At 40.1% G+C, this 22,674-nt stretch overlaps 2 protein-coding genes across 2 annotated transcripts; one reads left to right on the top strand and one right to left on the bottom strand.

The window, feature by feature from the left end:
• Positions 1-1,439: 1,439 nt before the first annotated feature.
• LOC116395323 (transmembrane protein 47-like) lies at positions 1,440-8,560 on the top strand. Its single transcript, XM_031869119.1, has 3 exons — positions 1,440-1,779; positions 4,161-4,301; positions 7,635-8,560. The coding sequence occupies exons 1-3, from the start codon at positions 1,563-1,565 to the stop codon at positions 7,814-7,816; spliced, it is 540 nt and encodes a 179-aa protein (XP_031724979.1). The 5' UTR covers positions 1,440-1,562; the 3' UTR covers positions 7,817-8,560.
• A 5,408-nt stretch (positions 8,561-13,968) lies between these two features.
• il13ra2 (interleukin 13 receptor, alpha 2) lies at positions 13,969-22,176 on the bottom strand. The gene is given in 11 exon segments (XM_031869117.1): positions 13,969-14,005; positions 14,007-14,054; positions 14,348-14,456; positions 17,415-17,562; positions 18,346-18,500; positions 18,687-18,871; positions 19,249-19,369; positions 19,474-19,630; positions 21,097-21,248; positions 21,449-21,557; positions 21,764-22,176. Coding segments are annotated over 10 exon segments (1,191 nt in total). The 5' UTR covers positions 21,528-21,557; positions 21,764-22,176.
• Between the last annotated feature and the right edge of the window lie 498 nt (positions 22,177-22,674).

Here is a 22,674-nt window from a genome sequence, read left to right as displayed (position 1 = left end):
GCACCACAGTTTTCAGCAAGCACTGGATTATTCATGTCTTTTGTGGTCAATATGTCCGTATAAATGCTGCAGCTGCTACTGCCCATAAAATGTCATCTGCTACTAATAATTATTCAAGGTGTGGTGCATTTGTGGTGAAAAGCAGTAGCAGCAGAAATAATGTGGGTTCTAGCATCCAGAATGTCACATGTCTGCCATCTGCTGGACTGTTACCACAGTACAACATTGACTCCAACTCTGTTTTTAGACAATGACACTAAAGGGATGGTTCAGTTTTTCTGACACCCTATGGTACGACTTATTCTCTGTCCACAGAAGACTGAGCTAATGTCTCAGCACCACCACCAGAGAGCTATCAATATTATATCAAAGAATATGTACTAGCCCTTTAAATCCCACACTACATTATTCTCTAAACTGAGAAAGAAGGAAATTAATATTAACATAATGAGTCTGTTTGATTTGAAAGTTTGTTTTTCAATCAATTTTGATACATTTGGATAATATGTATCACAAAGGTTTTGGGTACCTTTGAGTCTGAGGGGGAGAAAACATGCATTTATATAATAAATTAAAGGGCATTTAATGTCCTTATCCTTCTATTGTTGCTGCTGCGGTGTTGATGTTTACTAATGTCTGTCCTCTCTGCTTTTAAATCACCTCACCTTCTTACAAAGCTGCATGTGTGTGTGTGTGTGTGTGTGTGTGTGAACAGCTCTGTTGAATCCATACTCTTGGAATCACTTTCTTTTGACTGCCTTAAACTTAGTGAAAAGATGACGCTGCCTCCAGAAGGTGAAAACAAGTCTAGTTTCCTCAATTTGGCTTTCAAAATAAAAGAACAGCAATTGAGACGTGGTACAGCAGGACTGCTTTTCTCTTCTGAGCAATTTACTCAAATAGCACATCTATTAAGTTTCATGAATTGAAAGTGTATGCTTTATAATGCGTCTTTCTTCCCTTTAAGGTTGGGACCTCTGACATTCAGCCAATGTCCTCTTATAGTAAATTTTGATTTACAAATTTAATTTTAATTTCCCATAATTTGGGATTGGGTTGAAATAATTCTTGATTTGTGTAGGCTAGTGTTTAGTTGCTCCTGTTTTGAAAACAACATATTTTTAAATAATATGAAACAGCAATTGATTGTAAAAAAGGAGTAAAATTAACCGATGTTTTTGTGTTCTTTTGGATATTTTATATTTTATATGTTTATTTTTGGCAGTCAGATAAAACCACACAAGCTTAAGTTGGTATAAATAAAAATAAGAATAAAAAAGACTGGCACGTGATGTGTGTTATGGAAGAGGATAGCCACAAGAATAAAACATTTCTCAGATAATCTCAGAAGTGATTATCACGTACATCCCAAACAGAAGTGCGATTATTTTGAAAACCCAATCCAACCGGATGTCTCCCGTTAAACTTTTCCATCTGGACACACACGCACACACTACACACAAAGCAGTGAAGGCTATGGTGGGTTGAAGACGCACGCGGACCTCCAGCGAGCTCGTTCCCAGTGTGATTGACCTGCAGGCGGTGTACCGTGTCGTGAGAAGATGTCTGTGAACGAGGTGTTTGTGTTCCGGCCCTTCAAGCTGATCGCTCTGCTGTGCGTCTTCCTGGCGCTGTGTTTGGACGTGGTGGCTCTGCTGAGCCCAGCCTGGGTCACCGCGGACCACTTCTCCCTGTCCCTGTGGGAGTCCTGCTCCCAGTCCGCGGCACGGGATCCGACGGAGGAGGCTCAGTGGAGCTGCTTCTCCACCCTCACATCTGGTAGGAGTCGGTGTTTGTGTTGGCACCTTTTGGTTTATTTGGGGTTTGTTTATTGGTGTTTGTCCCTGGTGTTGTTGTTGGAGAGAGAATAACCAGACATTGTGAAGAAAAAAAAGCTGCGATCTCAAGGTTGTAGTAATTTAAAGAAGTTTTTTTTTTGGGAAAACTCAGATTTTGTGAATTAAACAGTAACTGGGTGGTTTTAAACCATAGCATGTTACCAGTGGTCTGTTATTAGGGCTGCACTTCACTATGTTTGACATAAACAAAGAGGAATGTTTGTTGAACTGTAGACACCCTCAATGAATAGTTTGTTATGGTTGCCTTGTTGTTCTCTCAGCAGCAGCTGATCAGGGGTTTCTAGTGCTGCTGGTGCTTTTTTTCCTCTGTTCATACCAGAGCAGTGACGTGGTGTCAAACACACTGTGATGCTCAGCTCCTACAGCAACGTGTGACTCATTCACAAGCAAGAATAAGTTTGAATTTAATGACTATGCTGGTGGTTCAATTGTCAGGGTGTTTTCAGAGTTATTATGAATGGTAAATAAGTTAACAAAAGGGGGGGTGGCTGGTGAATCAGAGTCCTATTTAAAAGTTGATTAGTTACATTGATGCTTTATTACTATTTCTAGTAACATCAGTTTCCATGTTAGAAATAACAGAAAACGGATCACATGCAGTGTAGAAGCATAACACCCTACGGCACACAGAGTTAACCCACTCCAACCACCAGAAGGAGATGAGTGTTTTTTGTTTTTGTTTTTAAGAGACGCATTCAGCATCTTCCCCATCATCCACCTCACCAGGCCTGCACCCACCAGGTTGCCTTTTGTCAAGCAGAGAAGCCACATGAATGGAGTGTTTATGCCTCCAGCCCCGTTCCTTTCCCCACCAGGGGAGACAATCCTCATTAAATGCACCACATTTACCAGCATTTGGCTGGTGGCTGTTACAGTAGGCTGGAGCTGTGTCTCCATACAGCAGTGGATTAGTAGTAGAGAGTAAAAAGACTAAAGTGCAAACCACATAAAATCAAATATAGATTTATTGAACTTTTTTAAACATTTGTTGCCAATTCTAGATTTTAGCTGTTAATTTATTTAAGAGGCCCGAGTGACTCTCTTGTTTTAACCACCATCAAACATGCACAGCGAGGAGTGAAACAGCTTTGGGGTGGCTGACCGCTCTCTGATATTGTGGAATGTGTTGGGGTGAATGGGAGGCGGGTTTGTTGCTTTGAGTGTCTGCAGAGCTCATTAAAAGCAACAGTGGAGGGGCGGGTTGAGGTTAAAGGGGCAGTTCACCAAAAGGCAAAGCTGATTTATTATGCACACTTTCTCATATCCCAAGATTCTTGAATTTCAGTCTGTCTTCGGAGTGACGTAATCGGGGCGGACACGATAAATGGCAAGCGACTAGAATAATGCGGATAAAAACAGTGTAATAACTCACAGCCTCTATACACTTGTGATGTGAGTGCACTGTCAAATATTCTTTTAGGGTTTTTTTTGTTTTTTTTATAGACAAAACCAGAACCACATAACCACATAATGGAGGAAAGATGTTAGAATTGTTTTTTCCTGTGGTTGAATCAAATCGAGTTCAGATGTGCCATTTGGGAAAAGTACATTTTTACCATCCTGACGTCAATAAAAGCAGGAGCTGCGAGGAAAGAGAAGATTGTTCATCAAATGTAAATTCTCCCTTTTGAGTCGAGTGTTACCGTCTTCTCGGCACCGACAAGTGTGACATCAAAGATGGAAAAACACAATGCAGGCAGGAATGTAAAAGCATGTCTGAATACATTTCTGGTTTACTGAATAGAAGCTCAGTTCAGAAAGGCTTTTCAAATGTGCCGCATTAACAACCTAGTAAGTCTCTCCGAGGATTACAAATTTGACTCGGGGGGGGAAGTGATGGGTTTAACTTTTCCCCCAGGAGCGACTGGAGTTTGTTTGGAACAGAAACAGAAAAATGGTGCTGTTAAAAACCCGACATCCGGCAGCCACAAGCTGAAACTCCAAGGAGATGATTACTGACAGTATTCCAAAAGGATGCAGCTGTGGTTTCAATATCTTCATCTTCAAGTTATCAGCTGTTGATGAGAGTTTGAAGTACAAACTGGAAACCTCTAAATCTATAATTATTTGTGTTAACGTGTACATTTTGTTTGTTTGATCCCATTAATGTGACCACAGAGTTACTGATCAGGTTCCCGTCCCTCGTGCAGGCCCTGAGTCCGTTCTGCTTCACTCGCTCCACTCTGTGTGGATTAGCTCTTGCTTTGTGTTTGTCAACACAGCGGTTCAATTCAACAGTGCCGCGCCTGAGAGTGAAGCTTTTGTTGCTGCCCTCTAACCTGCGTGTGTCTCGTCCTGCAGACTGGCAGATTGCCACCCTGGTGCTGCTGGTTGCCGGTGCTGTGGCAACTCTCCTGGCCTTTCTGGTGGCCCTGATTTCCCTCTGCAGGGGGACACACAGGCGCCACTACCACACCGTGGCCGTGTTGCTCTTCACTGCAGGTACGTCTTTCGTCTTCCTTTCTATTAGTTTCCCCCGTCAAAAGTTTTGAATCATTCACATGTGTGTCCGCCCTGTATGAATGTTTATCCACTGTTCCCACACATCATGCACATTTCGGAAAGCGATAGACGGCACGTATACCACAACAATTTCCATATAGACAGGGGTTTATTGTTCAAGTAGAAGGGTGCAGAAGGAAAGAAGCAGCTGAAAGAGGCCTGTTGGTTGAGCTCATTCCTTCTGTGGCGTGGTCTAGGGAGCTGCTGGATCATGAGCCGAGGGGAAAAAAGAAAAAGCAGCCGCAGAATTTGCAGACTTGCCACAGAAGTGAAGTCACTGAGGGGGAAGAAACAAAACCTCTTCACCCAGCACCGCCTCATGTTTGGACTGCAGGCTTTGTGAGATGGTCCTTTGACACTGCTGAGGGAGGATCTATTTATGAAACGTATAATTAAAACCAAAGCAGTCAAGACACATTGTTCCATATGCTACGCAGGCGTTGCAATAACTGTCTCATAACCTGTGTTCAGTTTCTGCAGTGATGAAGCTCTGACCACTTACCGCTACTGATCTCATGCCCAGTTCCAGATCGGAAAAATCAAATTAGATTATCTAAGAAACAGACATTCTGTCATGCATCATAAATAACGTGTGTCCCTGCTGCATTTTTACGTCTTGCCCGTGGACTAAACTTAAAGGAATAGTTTTGACATTTTGGAAATTCCACACTTACTTGCTTTCTTGGTGAGAGCTTCTGGAAATGAAAAGATTTATTCCACTCTCATATCCGTCCATTCGAAATGAAGCCACGGCCAGCAGCTGGTTAGCTTAGCTTAGCATAAAGACTGGGAGCATAGGGGGAAGAGCTAGTTTTGGTTTTTGCATTGACGGAAACAAGATATAGCTTGTTTATTGGTGAGCTTTAGAGGTGCTGGTAGGTGAAGTCCGTTGCCTTTGGACAGAGCCACGCTAGCTGTGTCCCCCGTTTCCAGTACTTGTATTACGCTAAGCTAACATGCTGCTGTCTGTAGCTTCATACAGACATTGGAGAGCATCTTACTCTCGGCAAGTGAATTAGTGTATTTCCCACAAATAGTTTCAAACCCATGGTGTGTGGAAAGATATTAAGTTCCTAAGATTTCTGTTTATACCAAATGTGTCAATACAAATAGAATCAATTTCCATTTGATGTGGCCCATTTCATAGATGTATTTAGTGCTGCCCCCTCTTAGTAGAATAGCAGACTAATTGGTCGTTTTGTTCTTTGTCAACTAAGATTTATTTATTTATTTATTTCATAATTATTTCCAAGAAACGTATAAGCACAATCCTGGTAAACACAAGATTTAACGTGGTGCATTTGTGGAATTCCTTGTGGAAAAACTCTATTTTACAGATCTGTCGATTAGTTGACAGAGAATTTCTTTGGTCTTGAACAGCCCTATAGATTAGACTCAATGTCTGGAACAAGCGGATCAGATGGATAATAAAATATAACGTTCTCAAACGCTGTAGACAAATGTTTAATCTAACTTTGGAGGGGCAATACAAGGGATTCTTTTCTAGTTCCGTCTCTGAACCCATCAGTCACAAAGGACCAGTGTGTGCTCAACGGCTGTGCCTTCGACTGTTAGCCATTTACTGAAAAGCGTGGGAAGGCAGTGTTATCCTTTCCTGTGTGTAATTGCTTTAAGAGCCTTTCGAGAATAAGGTCTCCTTACAGGCACACGGTCTTTAGCAGAGCAGAAGCAGTTGGACTCTGTTAAATGCCCCTTGGCAGGCCCGTGGCTGTGTGGTATTTATTTTCTGTCCAGAAATATGACCCCAGCGGGCAGCGCGCTCCGTCTGGGCTCCATCAACACAACGCCGCATTCTTGAGCTGCCGTCGTCCCTCCTGTACGCCCCCCTCTACTTCGTCCTGTAGGAAGGAAAGGCGCAGTTGCGGTCACACAAAGTCCCTTCCTCAAGAGTCACCTAGCATGCACTAAAGGGAGCTAAGGTAGCTGCTGTGAGAGTAGACCACAATGCGCCTTTTATGGCGCACATGCACGTCCTCTCATAATGACGCATTTACCCCCGGTAGCTCATGGGCCTGGATGATTTAAGGGGGAAATTAATCACGATGATGAAGGCATTAAAGTCATTTTCCTTCAGTGATGTCAAGGTCAGAAGAATGATAATTCTTTGAAAAATGGTTCCACTTCATGTCAGAGTAAAGGGAATGCACATGATTTACTTTTGAGTGCAGAAATGTGCTGGTTGAGTCATTGTCGGGGACAAAAGACAGGCCACTTCAGAAGAGCAAGAAACCCACAAGGAAGAGTGTCACACAAAGAGAGTTTCTCTTGATGTTTTCATCTTTTATGGAGATGTCAGACTGGATGAGAAATAGAAATATGATTGATGAAAAACCACATCCTATAACTAGTTATTGCACTTCATTTGATCTCAACCTGTTAAATCACTTTTTGGTCCTCCATTAAGCAGGGCTAAAGAAATTAATTTTAAGCTTTCAACAAAATGCACCTTGGCTAAATGTATTTTACAATTTGACTGTTTTATAAACGATTATTTTATTAGCATCACGGGAATAAAGTTCGTTATGTATTTAAATCGTTCTACAGCGAGGAGGGTTGATACTGAGGCTTATTTCAGCTTATTTTTATGAGATGAAGCAGCAGAAGCACGGACTTGAAGAAGTTAATCACTTTACATAACCATTCTCTTGTTGCCTTCAGTGACTCTCGGTTTGCAGACACAGAGAAACCTTCCCTCCTTTATCCTTCAGCCTCTTTTTCTTAAAAACCAGACACGGTCACATTTCTGCCTTTTCAGCAGCCTCGTTAGCTGTCAGATCTGTGTTTTTACAGGAGCAAAGCCACCAACATCATATATTATATACTTGAATAGTGTATTGTTATGGACTTAACTTACTTCTTGTTTAGGTGTGAAACTAGCGGAGTCAGAAAGAATACATAGAATAGTTCAAAAGAAGGATTCATCTTGAAAAAAGAACCGTTAAATCCAGAGTTGGACAAAGGCAGTGAAGGAGTTGGAAAGAAGAAAAGGAGAGTTTGACATTTTAATGGATAAAGAACATGTAGAGAAAGAAAAAGCAGAAATATTTGCAGTAGCAGCACCAGAATGATGAGTGAAACAGGTGCAGAAAGGACCCAAATGCAATAAAACATCTGGTAAAAGTAAATTATTCTCTAGTAGTAGTAGTAGTAGTACAAGGTGTACTGATGGTGGTTGTACAGTTGTACTATGTTATAACATAAGTGTGTGTCTGGTAGTGTTGGTAACAGTATGCTTGACTCTTTTGGTTCTAGTGGTTCTGCAGTCCTGCGCTCTGGTCCTCTACCCGATCAAGTTCATCGATGGAACAGTTCTCCAGACCTATCACGAGTTCAACTGGGGCTACGGGCTCGGCTGGGGAGCCACCATCTTCATGCTGGGTGGCGGGATCCTCTTCTGCCTGCGGACGGACGTATACGAGGACGCAATGTACTGAGTCCTTTCTCAAACCCACACACACACACACACACACACACACAGAATTCCCATACAGGAGGTGTGCTACTTTTCTTCACTCTGCGCACAGCTTGTGTGCACGCGAGCACAGACACCGTCTCTCTCTTTCTCCTGCTCTCTCTGTTATTTTTAGACCGGTTGTGAAGGCCCAATTTAGGCCAGGGCCTTTTATGAATAAGACGCCCAGAACCCCTCCTCCCATGCAGCCAGCAGGTCCCTCAGCCCTGCCGGTATCAGGGATGAGGCGGGCAGAGCTAAAGCACAGAGAGCTTTCCGGACAGGCATGAGCCACCGATGCTGGACGTTTCCACCGCACGTTGACCTGGATCTCTATTGTTAGAGAAGTGGGACAGTAGATTCTGAGCACAGACCTGAATGTGCAGTGACTGAACATTTAAAGGGATGACTGATCTCCGCGTTTACTTTTTTAAAATTCTTTTCTTAGCATTTCATGAAGACAAGCTTGTTGTTGATGTATTTATGGCACACACTTCATAAATATTGATGAACTTCCCCCTCCGTGTGTTCTAGCTGAAACATATCTAGTAATGCCAGGCCTTCTGATAGTAGAACTGTAAATTAGATATATGCGACAGCTCTCGAGTGTTTATAGTTTGTTTGCAAACTCACACTAGTCTGTCTCAAATTCAACATGTAAATGTGTACAAAGTATTTCTACATGAAGGAAAATCCAGAATAAACAATTGTAGTTTTGGGAGTGTTAGAAGTGTGAGTTAACGTTGATTTCAATACTAAGACATTCTGCCGCTCTGACACCAGCGGCTCACAAACTGACCTCCGACTGAATTTAAAGAGGGGGAGCATCAGGGGTGTCACCCTTTTTATTTATTTATTTTTTATTTTTTTTTTGGGACCAAACCGCAATGAGACAAAAATGCAAAACACTTTCACTCTCCAGAGCACACATTCCTCAGAGGAAACCACCCCAGGCTATTTAAAGAGACACGCCCAGTTTGTTAGCTTGCAGCTAGTTGATGTGTGAAAATATGACACTTTGGTTGAAACATAATGAGCAACATAAAATATTTTATTGCAGACTTTAAGACACATTTTTGCAGTTCAACTTTACACCTTCCAGGGTGTATATATATATATATATATATATATATAATCTGGGGCATTATCATTATTTGCTCACAAGCCAAAATTCAAATTACAGCTACTATTTATTTTGAAATCTCCTCTTTTAGTTTGCAGATCAAAAGGTAGCTGGAAGTAGTTTATTCATGTTTTGGTCAAAGTGTGCTAATGTAAGGCAACTTTTAAAAGATCTCTTTTATTTTGTGTAAAACAGAAGGCACAGCCACACATGAGCAGCCTGGTGTGAAGTTTTATCTTTAGCCCCCCGGAGTTCAACAGCTGGTTAAATAGTCTCCAGAGAGGGAACCACTGCAAATAAACAATCTCCCCAGCTGCTGCGGTGTGAAAACTGTGGACATTATTTACGCCCGAATCAACAGCTCCGAGGCAAAGTAACCGGAATTACTCCGCCATGTGAACCTGACGCTTGGCTCCTGTGAAGAGTTTTATGTGGTGTGTTGAGGGTGTGAGGTGCCGGGCCAGTGGTTGTCTTATAATAGCAGTGACCTCTCTGGAATCTTTCAAAACATTACACACACATGTGATCACATTACTTTGTTGTCCCACATGCGTGTAAAGCATGTTGTCTTGAGTTAAACCTCAGTGGAGAGCACAATGTGAAAAGATGTTTTCACAATGTGGAACACGGATTCAGGACATTTAAAACATTTATTCTACAGTAGAAGAACATTTACTCTCTCTTAAAGGATACACAAACACCCACAGTATACCAGGTGACATACATAATATGCAAATGTGTTTCCCTTTGCTTTGTAAAGGTGAAACTGCCAATGGGTCTTCAATCTCAGCACAACACCCACACAGTTTCTGCTCTTCTTGCATTACTTGCCACTGCACAGTTAAGAGGAATATGCACTTAAACAAAATGTCTCACAAAAGACAATGTTCAAAGACAGGAGTGCTGGTTACTCATTTGCCCTGTGATCTTGTTCTGTTCACTTGCCAGCATGCCAGAGAAAGATTTAGTATGTCCCAATATATCGTGTGTCAAATGCAGTATGTCAAAAAAAATACCAGGACGTCCTACTGCGTCCGGTCGCATTTTGCAGTTTGCAAGCCAACATGCTTTTCTGGGTATACTGACCCACAATTATTTGCTCGGCTGACAAATAAGCCAAAAGGGGTTAAAGTTCGAGGTGCAATGTTAAGACGAAGTAGTATGTCCCAATTGAGTGCATGCTGCATGCAGCAGTACGTACTTTGGAAGGGCAGCTGCAGTGTGTACCAAAAGTAAAAAAGTATGAGATTTGGAACGCAGGCTTGCTTTTGCCTCCACCATGAGCACCAAGTTTGACCCACTCACATGATTAAGTCTAACTTCTTCTTCCAGCTAATGGGCAAACATGATAATGCTTGCTGTGGTGAGGCTATGCGAGCCGTCATGAATCACAAGAGCAAAATAGTTGTGATTCTGTTTCTCAGCTGAAGGGTGACATCAATCTGCAGCATGTTAAGCAGAAAATGTGTATCCTAAAACATTTTTTTGAGGTGTTTATCGTGACTCTTTTCTGTATGCTGTATACAAATGAAGTGAAAATATATACAGTATGTATCATATCAATCATGTCCCAAATCTGTTGTTTTTTGCTAAGATAGGCAGGAAAACAAGCTCTACGCTTGCATTCAAACAATGGCATCACGTCACCTTTAAGTTTGTACTGATACAGATATGAAAGCACCAGACTGACCTGAAACACCAACTCAAAATGATGAATATCAAATGTATAAACCTGTTATTAATATACACATTTGTACAAGCAGAATAATTTTTTAGAACAATTTTTAGAGCAGCATGCACTCATCTCTGAATACTTTGGATATGACTACAGTTTTTCCTTCTACTGCAGAGGATTAGCACAACTCTTACTGGACCTCAGCAGAGAAAACCAAAGCATGGCAAATCGTTCTCTCCAGCTGTTTGGACCCGCAACACATTTAGTCACAGACGATTGCAAATCTCAAAGCAGGGAAGTGTATTTGAAGTGAAAGTGATGGGTCCTTTTGAGAGAAGCCCGGCCCCTGGGTGCAGTAACCAGCCAGGCCCTGCACTTTTTCACTCTGCAGGGACAGATTCCAGTTACTGAGCCTGGGGGACGGAGACAAAGATGGACTCTGACATCTTTGTGCCTGGGGAGGGAAGTTATTGTCACAGTGATACAATTCTGCAGAGATGTACTACAAATGCAAGACATCCAATCATAAATGCAAACCATAGTTGTCCAGCTCCTCCTGTGATTCTCAGCAGTGGACGTCCTCTGCAGACTAGTGAAGCAGATAAATGGAATGAAAAGTCATACCTGGGCTATACATTACCCTCCAACCAATCGTCTATCAAGCTTGGCTCCACCAAAATTACATATTAACCTGAAAAAAGTTGCTCATTTCTCCTCCACTATCACACTTCTGCTGCCTGCAGCCCCCCTGGGTCCCGCTAAACCCACATACTGCCACTGTATACTCAACATTGTTTGCATACAACGGTCAAATCACTTGCATAACACTTTCTTAACTCGTCATTCATTAGTTATCTTCTGTTTTGTTATGCAGGCAGGGTGCAGAAGTCAGAGTTTGCATTCAAATATGCAACTTCTAATTCACCCATGACATAAAAATGACGACTATCAGTGTGTGTGTGTGTGTGTGTGCATGCTTTATGAATGTTTCTCTCATTTATTCTCTACTGATTAATCATACAAGAACTCTATCTCAACAATGAGCCAAATGAAGTTACCAAGAGAGACACAACTACCCACAGACACACACACATGCACATGGACAGTCAGGTGTGAACGAGGCGTCCTGGTGTGGGAAGCTGTCAGCTGCATAACTGACCTTGTGGATGTCAATGAATGTTGGATCAAACGCTGAAGAACAGCCGTCAGCCTGGAGCCAGATGGTTACTTTCCCAACATGAAAGAAATGCAGTGGAAGTTCTACATTTAATGAACACTTGCACTGCAGATTGATGAGATCTACATGAACAGAATAGAGTAGTCTGTTAACATACAAAGGAAACATAAGAGCTTCCTTTTTTTTGCAAAGTTTCAATCCAAATTTGATCTTCCTCAGGCAAATGCTTAAACATAAAGGTAATGATAGAGCCTGTATATGACTAGTGGCATCATAACCGCTTCATCACACTCACATGTGCCAAAATATCCATGGACAGCTGCACACAGGTAATTGAAATATATTGTACACAATCGTTTAATCTGTAGATCACAAGAGAATCTGCTGAAAGTATAAAGGACCCTAATTTCATCTATGAACGTGTTGGGTGCTATAGATTGTCTGAACACTAGAGGGCAACGGGAGCTATAACAAAAAATAAAGTCTTCCTAACTGTATATACACTAAAAGCAGGTTATCTTCATAAGTAAATTTGATATCATCATAAAAGATCATTTGTGCCATGGACCATATAAATAAATATAAACCCATCCTGATTCTTCCCTTACACTGCTGTTTCAGTACGTCACAGTTGAAAAGTACTATTATTTGCATAATGAAAAATAATTTAAATGCATGTTTTAACATCTGATGTTACTCCTGGAAACCAAAGATGTATCTCTTCACTATTTGAAATGACAGAACACTGCTTACTATAGGAATTCAAAGGCACTCATTGAAGTTAATTTCATACAAATGAAACTGAGAAATTGAGATTGTTGTTCCATAGCTGGTATTGAGGGTGACTTATGGGAAATTTTAAAACCATTTTGATTCTATGAAAACGCTGCTAGACAACTACAGAAACATTATGCGCATATTGCAACAGAGAGTGTTATCTTTGTTCATGTTTATACTACTATATCATAAGGCGTGTATACAACGGAGAATAGAAATAGTATTTATAAGTATTTCCAGCTATTTCAGTCATGACAGACAAGTTCAAGCAGATGTTAATTATATATATATTTACAGAACCGTTTTCATTTAAAAAAGTATATCACCTCTAGTTATTTTCTTCTGTCAACAGACGATACAAACATTTTTTATTTTGGTGATGAGTTTTCAAGGAAAGGTTTCAACTAGGGGACGATTTCATCAGGTTCAGCTTTATTATCAATGCCTGAAACACACACTGAGCCACTTTCATTAAGTCATTGTATCCATTTAATATCTGTTAATAAACAGTCTTAAAGTAATTCACAAAACTACAACTCATAGTGCCTTCAACAGTACGCTTTATTTTAAATAGCCAATACAATCAATCAGAAAAAACACTGCTGATGTCCAGTGGCTTGGTAGACATTTTGGTTAATACAAAAATCCCATGAAGTAAACCATACACCCCAAAATCCCATTAAACAGTATACTCATGTTAAATACAGTACAAAGCACAAATCCACTTCAAACACATCATCCTGGTACACTGGAATTAGACATGGTAATACAATACTCGTTAGCTGAACTATTTGGCAAGACTTAAGGCAAAAAGTAAACCATTTAACATAAAAAAAGACTTCAAAATAGAATTCTATATTATTTCTTCACAACATGGAAGTGAGCCGTTGCTGACTGAATCAGCTGGAAGGATATCTGGCAAATAATAAAACATCGAAAACAAATTCCCAAGGAATACCTCATTTCTCCTCAATACAACATCTGCAAAGTAATCTCTTCTGACTAAATCAGCTGGCAAGCGTTTTGGCAAAAAGTAAACAGCCAACCATAAAAAAAAATAAATAATAATAATCATAAGCATACAATTCCAGTTACATTTCCTGTAAATTCAAGCCTTTGATAAATAAAAAGCAAGCGCAGTGCATCATGTTGGATTAATAGAATACTGTTTTGTAACACGTAGCCTATGAAGTAACCTGCTAGAGCCTTCAGCCCAACATGTAATACCCCCGAGGAGGTTACAATCTCAGGTGAAGACTGTGTGGCATCGTCGAAAGCTTCATTGTGTGACCCTGAAAAATGAGAGAGGTTTAATTCTACAACAAAACATTCAACAGTGGTGGTGTGTTTGAGAGCGATAAAGGTGCACGTTTTCTTGTCTTCTTAGGCCTCCGCCGCTGTGAGCACTGAATTTCTGGCAGAGGGTGGTGAGCAGAGAGTTCGGCTTCTTCCCTTGTCTCGAGATCTTCCTAAAATGGAAACACAGTTTGCAGTGAGCTTATTTTCTCCTTTTATTGTGAGTCCAAAAGCACCTGGAAGACGTTAATTTAACCCAAAACATGATACTTTCCTAAACCTAACCAAGTATGTTTGTTACCTAAACCTAAGGAGATTTCTGGCAGAAAGCCCTGAAGGAAAACTTCTCCCATGTGTACTTTGGGTGGGTTCTTTTTTTTTTTATATATATATATATATATTAAAAAAAAAGAACCATTTATATATATTTATATTTATATTTATATATATATTTATATTTACTCACATTGCCCCCACACACAGCAACAGCACCAGTATGGCGATGATGGCAAGAGCTACATATACATAGATAGGTACCATGTCCCATCCTGGTTCAGGTGCCACTTCTTTCTTCTCTAAAGACAAAGCAAACACACACAATGTTCAGGTTACGTATTCCCTTCATCAATAAAAGCATCTATCCATGAACCTTACAAAGACAAGTCAACTAAAATCTATATAAACAATAAATTATCAACGCAATGTCCAAATAAAGCAGGAGATCCCCATTCGGACATTTTATAAGTAATTTGGACCCATTTGTATTGCGTAAGCTTTATAACAGTAAGAGACCGGCAAACAAATTGTATATATATATATATATATCATCACAATAAGACAATTAAGTCAAGCTAAGCAGAAATCACACACACTAATTAAAAGAGTCACAAATAGTATTAAAGACATCAGCAAGAAGAATATTAAAGTCCCTCAGAGGAATTTGCAGTTCATTCCAGTGGTGCAAGGTGCAGAGTACTAATACACTTCAAACTTAACCTTTGAATATCTCAGCAGCTGATTGTCTTTAATTAGCTTTCAACTTTGTCATATAAATCCTGGAAAAGTGTTCGACGACCCTCTCCACCCTGCCTGCTTGTTTGGCTGCTTTCTTTTCAGGTACTAGAGGTAGAAGTATCAGATGTTCATCAGCAACACTAGCAACACCTGGGCCCTGTGCTCCTAAAAAAAAAAACCCCGTTTGAGCTCAGTTTACTGCCTCTTTCCTCCCCGAGACCCCCCACTTGGTTTTTGGTTGGCATTTTGACTCATGTTGCTGCATCATACAACACGCTTTTCCACTCATGCATGCATCCACCGACATTGCTGAACTTACTGATTACACATGCCACTGTAAGTTTAAGTTTTCCTCTTGTTTTTAAAAAAAATAAATAAGAATATTGAATTGGTTGTGTGCATCTCCTTCTTTTGTCATGTCCGTGCGGCCAAAGTGTGACAGATGTCTTGAGTATAATGAATCAAACGGCACAGTGGTAAAATGACATCCAGTGGTTTAAGGGTTGTGGCACCAGCATAAACATACAGGATATGTCCATATTCCAGAGTATATAGTATCATGGTTTGTATAATGGTCTGTTTTGAAAGGACAAACCAGCTCTGTCTCCAATAAGAGTTTTTGAGTTCATAAGTTTTGTAGGATTTAGTACCAAACCAAATTCCTAAGTACTTATATAATGCTGTATTGTCACATATATCCACAGAGTAGTAACATCAAAGCTCTGCGCTCTTTTCTTTTTAAGGCTAAGAAAATGTTAAATTGATAAAAGTGCAGTAAAGCCAATAGCATACAGGATGGCATCATCAGCATATAAATGAACAGTGCAATATTTAGCAGGAAAAAAATATATTATTTATGTACATAAAACAACTAGGGGCCTAATACTGACCCTTGTGGGACACCATTATCAGTCACCTGGAGTGCAATGAAGGAGACTCGCACAGAGTTTGATCAAACATTTTATTCTGCAAAAACATTGTGATGCTTCAAAGCAGAAGCTACAGAATACTTTAGGTCCTTTCCCTCAGTTTTGGTACTAATAGGAATTTAAACAGGCAATACATTTGGCAAGAATCTTGCCAAATCATTAAACATGAAAACAAAGAACCCATTAGTTTAACATTGGTGTACACATCCAGCTGGCAGCTTCATCTACATTATCAGAAACAGTTAGATAATACTTGTCAGTCAGTACCTTCAAAAATACAGTTATACACCTCAAGTGACTCAAATGTCCTTTCAACAAAAAAAGTAGTCACATTAGGCAATGGAGAAAAATAATCACTAAATTTGTGCATTTCAGTCCTTGTCATCCAATTCCCACTCTTTACCTGGAAGGTGTTGATGCAAGGATACATCGTAGACAGACAGTTTCAGTCGCTAAGGGGTACATCCTTCTATTGAAGTAATTCAACACAAACTCAGACACTTTTTTAAATACTAGATTTACAAGTAGCGACCAACCCGCCTTAAGGTGCTTTATTAAGTGGTACACATTTCCACACAAATTAACACAAAGTTCAATGTCGGCCACTGGATGTCTCATGTTTGAAGCTGAAACAATACATTTGTGGTGCTGTTGCATTTATCACGTTTAAACCTCTCAAAATGATCACAACATAACATTTTGTTCAGGATGCTCCCAATCCTCAGATGCTCCTTCATCCTTCACTGATCTTGGCAGCATTAGTGTCTAAAAAAACATCAAAACAAATAGAGACAAATTAGAAAGTTCACGCAAATTATGATTTATATGTAATTGTATTCGTTTGGTTTTGTAAAAAGGGCCATGATGCTTTGATGCTGTATAGCCTGCAATTACATTGTTATTTTGCCACACCCGCTGTAGGCACATTAGACAGCATGTCAAGCAGATAATTATGCCACTTACACAACACGTCATAACATTTATGGCTCTCACAACTTCTCAAATCATTTATTAAAGATATATTTGTTGTATAGTATAGGATAAGGATAAGAGCAAAATAAAGTAAAATTTAATTTGACAAAAGACCAGAAGGCATGAAAATAATAGTCTATGCCATATTGTACACCTGAATGCAATTTATGTTTCGCAATGTCATAAAAATTATAAATAACTAAACTTACTGTTTTATGATCACATCAGGGTCTTCCAGGACGGACTCCAAAAAATATGTGTAGCTCATGAGGACTCATTGATGTTGTAGAAACAAAAACGGTTGCTTCATAGCTTTTTTTTTTTTTTTTTTAAATGTGTATACCTGGAAAAATTTTAATTAATCCTCCAGAAAAGACAGATTAAAAATAAATCTCAGGAATTTAAGGTGTCATATTAGTTTTTTCAAATTTCTGTCTGTGGCACTTTGCTACGTATATCTCATGAGGACACCCAGACAAAGACTGGGAAAGTTTAAAAATAAGCTTGTTTGTCACACTCAGATGGTAGAAATGATATGGTATTTTCAGGTTTTCTTCATAATAACGAAAACAAAATATGTTTTACTGCAATGCTATTGGTAATTTGAAACATCATTACCTGGGTGGCATGTCGGACGACTCCATTTGCTCCAAAAGCTGTTGTCTGCACAATACTTGTCCAACTTGGACCGAACCTTGAAGCAGTTTTTCTGATTGTCATGGTTGGAGGGCAGCGTTAGGTTCCTCTGCCTCGTTGAAATCAGCTGCTGTCAATAACAAAAATGTGTAGAGAAGTGATTATAATACAATACAAATTAGAGTTAGAGAGTCAACACACATATCCCAATGCCTAAATTGACTTTAAGCTGCATTAATCAACATTTCTTTATTTAGTCTCATTTAGCTCACTAGTTTTATGGCACATTTGGTTCAGTCTCAACACCCTCATTAACCCAGCTTTTAAAAACATTAGCTGTGATGCATCAAACTGCACTGCAGAAATTCTGGGAACATTATCAGATATGAGAAGAAATTATATGATGATGCATGTTATGCACTTGGGTTTTTGTTTCCTCCGTTTCCTCCTTGCGTGTCATGTTTGGCTTCACTTCCGTTCTTGTGAGTTTTCCCGTCTTTTTGATTGTCTGCTCTGCCCTGATTAGTTTCACCTGTCCTCTCCTCACCTCCTGCTCACCTGTTCTAACTTCCCTTGTTAGTCAATCCCTATTCATGCCACCTCAGTTTCTTTGTTCTTTGCTGGCGCTGCATAAATTGCTGTATGGAGTTTGGCTACCAATTTTGCCTGCTTGCACCTGCCTGCTTCTGACTTCTTTCATTTAATCTTTTAAGTGTACAAGTATGCCTGTTTTGCCTGCAGTTTAGGGATTATTTGACTCTTCCCCTCTATGCGTACACACCTCTCACAGCAGCCTAATCCTGTTTTCTGCAGGTGGTTCTGCAGTACTTTTATCACGCTTGCAGCTGAACAATTGACAGATGTAGAAAACTATACACCGAAACCCTGAAGCAGAAATGCTCATATTACGTACCGAAGAAGTTTTCCCATCAGGTCCCTCTTGTTTGTGTTCCACCTCCCATTCTAGACATTGTTCAGGAATGCTCCCAACTGGGCTTTCCCAGTGTAGTTGCAGGTGCTTGCCTGGACCGGATTGCAGATGCACCTTCTCTGTGGTTTCAGGCTTCACTGTATGAACATTAAACAAATGATGCACTGATTACAGATTGTGACAGGAAGCTGAGAGGTCAACAAATATACTGCATGTTGGTGAGATCCCAGCGGAGCAAGTAATGACTCCAACACAGGGTAAAACAGCCTTAATAATCACTATGCTCTCATTAAGTTTGCATGTTAAGGCAAACCTTCATGTACCGTGGTTTTGGATTTCCAAGGAGATGAATGTAGTTTCCAGGGGGCCTTCAGGAGAGGAGCCATTTACACAGAAGTTGATATCGGTGAACTCCGGGAGGGATTTTTTAGTGAAGTTGCAGCCGCTCCTGGTTCCGCCCGAGATAAGATATTTTGGGCATTCATCTGCCTGTTCCAGCCCCTTGTGCCTTAGGAAGAGACATAACACATTGCTTAAATGGGTGCTATCTATCCATCCAGACAGTTTTGTTGAGAGTTGTTGAGGTTTGAAGATGTATGATTACCATCATCTTAATTCTTCAAAGGACAATGGCCTTTATTTCTTATTATAATAAGATCTTGGCACTAAGGTAGATTTAAACAAATCAAGCAATCACCAACGTTGTTCAGGTTCATCCCCAGGGGATCTTGAAAGTAAATAGGATTTATCTTCTCAGGACCATGGATGTCTTTACAAAATTTCAAGGGAATCCATCTGATATATATTTTGTTCTGGACCAAATAGGTGGTGCAACTGACCTCGGAGGAAATTGCTAAAAAGGGCTTTGATGGGCCCATAACATACCAGAAATACAGATTTTGCCGTGAGTTGGCAGGCATCTTTGGGTTTGCCCTCCAATTGCACTCCAGGTACTGCCTGTTATGGTACACACAGACAAAATCCTGGACTGCAGTCCCCACAACACCTTGAGGTAGGAAGGCCATTAAAACCAATCAATGTCAATTCATACATTTTCCAAATATCTCATTCTAATGTATTTACCACCATTTATACACCTGGAGCACTGACCTGTGCTGGAAGGTTTCTGGACCAGTTCAGTGTAGCTTGTGCTCTTGATCATAGTGCCGTTGGTGCAGGGTCCACTCAGCAAGGTGTACACTCTCACTCTCACATCTTTCATCAGATCAAACTGGGCACTGTGCTCCGTCCTAGACATCCTGATAGCCTGCCAATCCAGAAACACAATCCCGCTATTCAGATTACAGTTTATTCATATATACTGCGCTCAAACATTCAACAGATGCCTTTGGACAGAAAGTTTGCTTCCCAATCTTCAATAAACCTGATGCTGTGTATTCAAAGCTGGTTATTGTGGAAATTTGATGCCTGAAAGTCAATTATTTAGGGATAACTTTTACTGGAATATTTTAAGAGGATCAACAAAGCTTTATGAAAGTTAAGCCACGTGAACCTGTTCTTACATTGAAACACATCGAAGCATGATGATTATTGCTCCATACACTACATGAGGATATGGTCTTCATTAAATGAAGCTGTAGCAGATTTCCACTCGAATGTAATGGACAGTATCAGGGGCGTTTCTGGGATTCAAAGAAAGGGGGGGCTTAGCCCCAAGGGCAGCGTCATGTTTGCGCGCGTTTGCAATTTTTTTGGGGCCCATTTGGGGCCGTGGATAGCCATTGATTCAGACAGTTCATAGATTGGTTCAATCAGAAAGAGTGTGATTTTGCTCTGTAGTTTTGCTTGCATTCAGTATATGATAACACAAGAGACAGAATTTCAGGGTCATAGTGAAATTTGACAACACAGATATGAACTTTTCTCAAATAAAGAGAGAGAAATAATTTTAAAAGGAAAGATGGATAAACTAGCTTTCATATCCGCGTCACTCCCAAATCCTAATTCTTAAAAGGGACCGCACACAATGGATGGAGAATGGACCTGACAGTGTCAACTTTATATCGTTAAGTATGATGATAGGCTATTGGATTGTAATTTGAAGGGGAGAAAACATACAAACCAGAACGCACGCACATATGTAGCATGTTAGAGTTATAAATAACTTGTCCATGTGAGAAACAATAGTTTAATTTAATGACATGACCAAAATAATATATATATTTTTTTATTTTTTTTTAAATCCAATAATGCCAAATTATTTGGGGGGGGCTGAAGAACATTTTAGGGGGGCTGCAGCACCCCTAAAATAGGCCTAACGATGCCCCCTGGACAGTATGTATGCCCCTGGACACAGAATAAACCTGGTACAATTTCTACAGAAAGCAGTGAATAAGTGACTCAACACTGTGAAGCGCCATAATAAAACGAATGCAGCAGATCATCAAGTGAAGCGGCTGAAGTCTAAGGATACATCATTTAATATGCATTTTTTTTTTCACGTTCCTTGTTTCACATATAATTAAATAATCAATTAGGGTTGTGTGAAGTAAAGCAGCTTCCAAGGTGACATCAAACACGTCATTTAATTTAACTGTTAAATCTGGATCTTCATGTCTGGATCTCATTCCATGTGGGTATGAGATGAACTGCATCCTTTTAATTGACTCATTAACATACAGTAGCTGATAATATCACGCTATATTGATCATTTCTGGCATGAGAATAGGCAAGTTAAGAGCCTCTGTGTAAGAATTGAATGAAAACACTTACATCCCAGCTGTTCCTGTATGTGTCGAAGTACTCCAGCTGATAACGTTTTGAGCAGTCTGTCATATTCACCAAGCTGGCTGGGGGGCACCATCTAATCTGGAGATGTCCAAAATGACCAGGGTCCAATATCACAAGGTCCTCAGGAGGATCCACTGCAAGAGAAAACCGAATGATTTACAGAGTGTCACCGTGTTTTTCTATTGAAAAGTATGTTTAGTGTGACTGTTAATGCTCACTCTGTGTTTAAACAGGCACCCTCTTGCAAAAAAAAAAAAAAAAACCGACACAAGTGATAAACAAGTGAAGAGTGGCATGCGACTGATAAATTAATAATTGACAGATCTGGACCAACCTGTAGGTCCATTGCAATGCGTGCTCTCGGGACAGGTTATTAAGAGCAGCATTAGTGTTGGCCAGGATTTACTCGCCATTCAGATGTGTGTACACGCTTACAACCAAGACTGTGAAAAACAAATACAGATTAAAAAAAGTTGTAAAATAGAGTATAGAATAGAAATGTAGCCTACTTTGTAATATATTTCTTAAGCATGAAAAAATCCCCGAAAAAATAAGACGTTAAATATAAAGAGTTTTAGAATGACTGATGTAATATTACATAAAATATTGCTAGAAGAAATAAATCTGTCAGACTTAAAAATGTACTTACGCGAACGTGAGGCAGGTTCAGGACTTCAGGGCACTGACAGTGTTGACAGTGTGTGCTGCTCACAGGAGGCGTCTCGCTCTATTCAAGGCAATGGTTGAGTAATCCCATATCCGCATAATTAATGTATTGGTGTGAATACAAATATAATGTGCTGAAGAGGAGGAAGCGTATGAGGGAGGAGACACAGACAGTTCTAAGAAAATAATATTCCTTTCAATCATGTCATGTTGGCTCTTGTGTGGTTGAACACATGTCCACTGAATTCCTCCTTCTCTTGGCAACAGAAAGAAATGTTTTTTTCTGCGTTGTCAACCACTTTGGTAAGTCCAGTGCTTTTGTGCCGTGGTCCATATCCTTATTATAGGCTAATTCTCACTGTCGCCATGGGAAAAGTTCATACAAATCCTTCATTCACACCTGTCAACACATCTGTCAATGGCAATATATAGCGTGGGTGAGGTCGAGCGTAACGGAAGGTAAGCGTCACCGTTCAGGTTATTCAAGAAGCTGTAAACGACTCTTAGGAAAAAAAACAAAGAACACAGAAAAGTCGAATGGAGGAGTCTGATGCACGAAGCTGGGCATGGAGGAGGAGCTACGATAACGTAGGTGAGGATGGAGAGAAATCAACTAGGAAAAGCTGCAGGAACCTATAATTGTTAACGCATGGGTTTATGTGCATACCTGTGTGTTCAAGTGCAGATTGTCTCATGCACTAAAACCAGACACACTATCCAATCCTAAACAACACAACATCAGAACTGGTTTAGCTGTAATGCCCAAGTCCAGCCTGAAATTACATTATTATGGTCATATTACTAGATCAACTCTTCAGGTGCAGCGATTTTTCTTCTTCCAATTGTTTTTGTGCTAAAACGGCGGCTTACAGTTCAGCTGGGTGGCAAAATAAG

Source organism: Anarrhichthys ocellatus, unplaced genomic scaffold (genome assembly GCF_004355925.1).
Source record: "Anarrhichthys ocellatus isolate YVR2014 unplaced genomic scaffold, GSC_Weel_1.0 scaffold46, whole genome shotgun sequence".
Classification (NCBI taxonomy): domain Eukaryota; kingdom Metazoa; phylum Chordata; class Actinopteri; order Perciformes; family Anarhichadidae; genus Anarrhichthys; species Anarrhichthys ocellatus.
The sequence above is the reverse complement of the archived record's forward strand: the minus strand, read 5'-3'. Positions and strand labels throughout refer to the sequence as shown.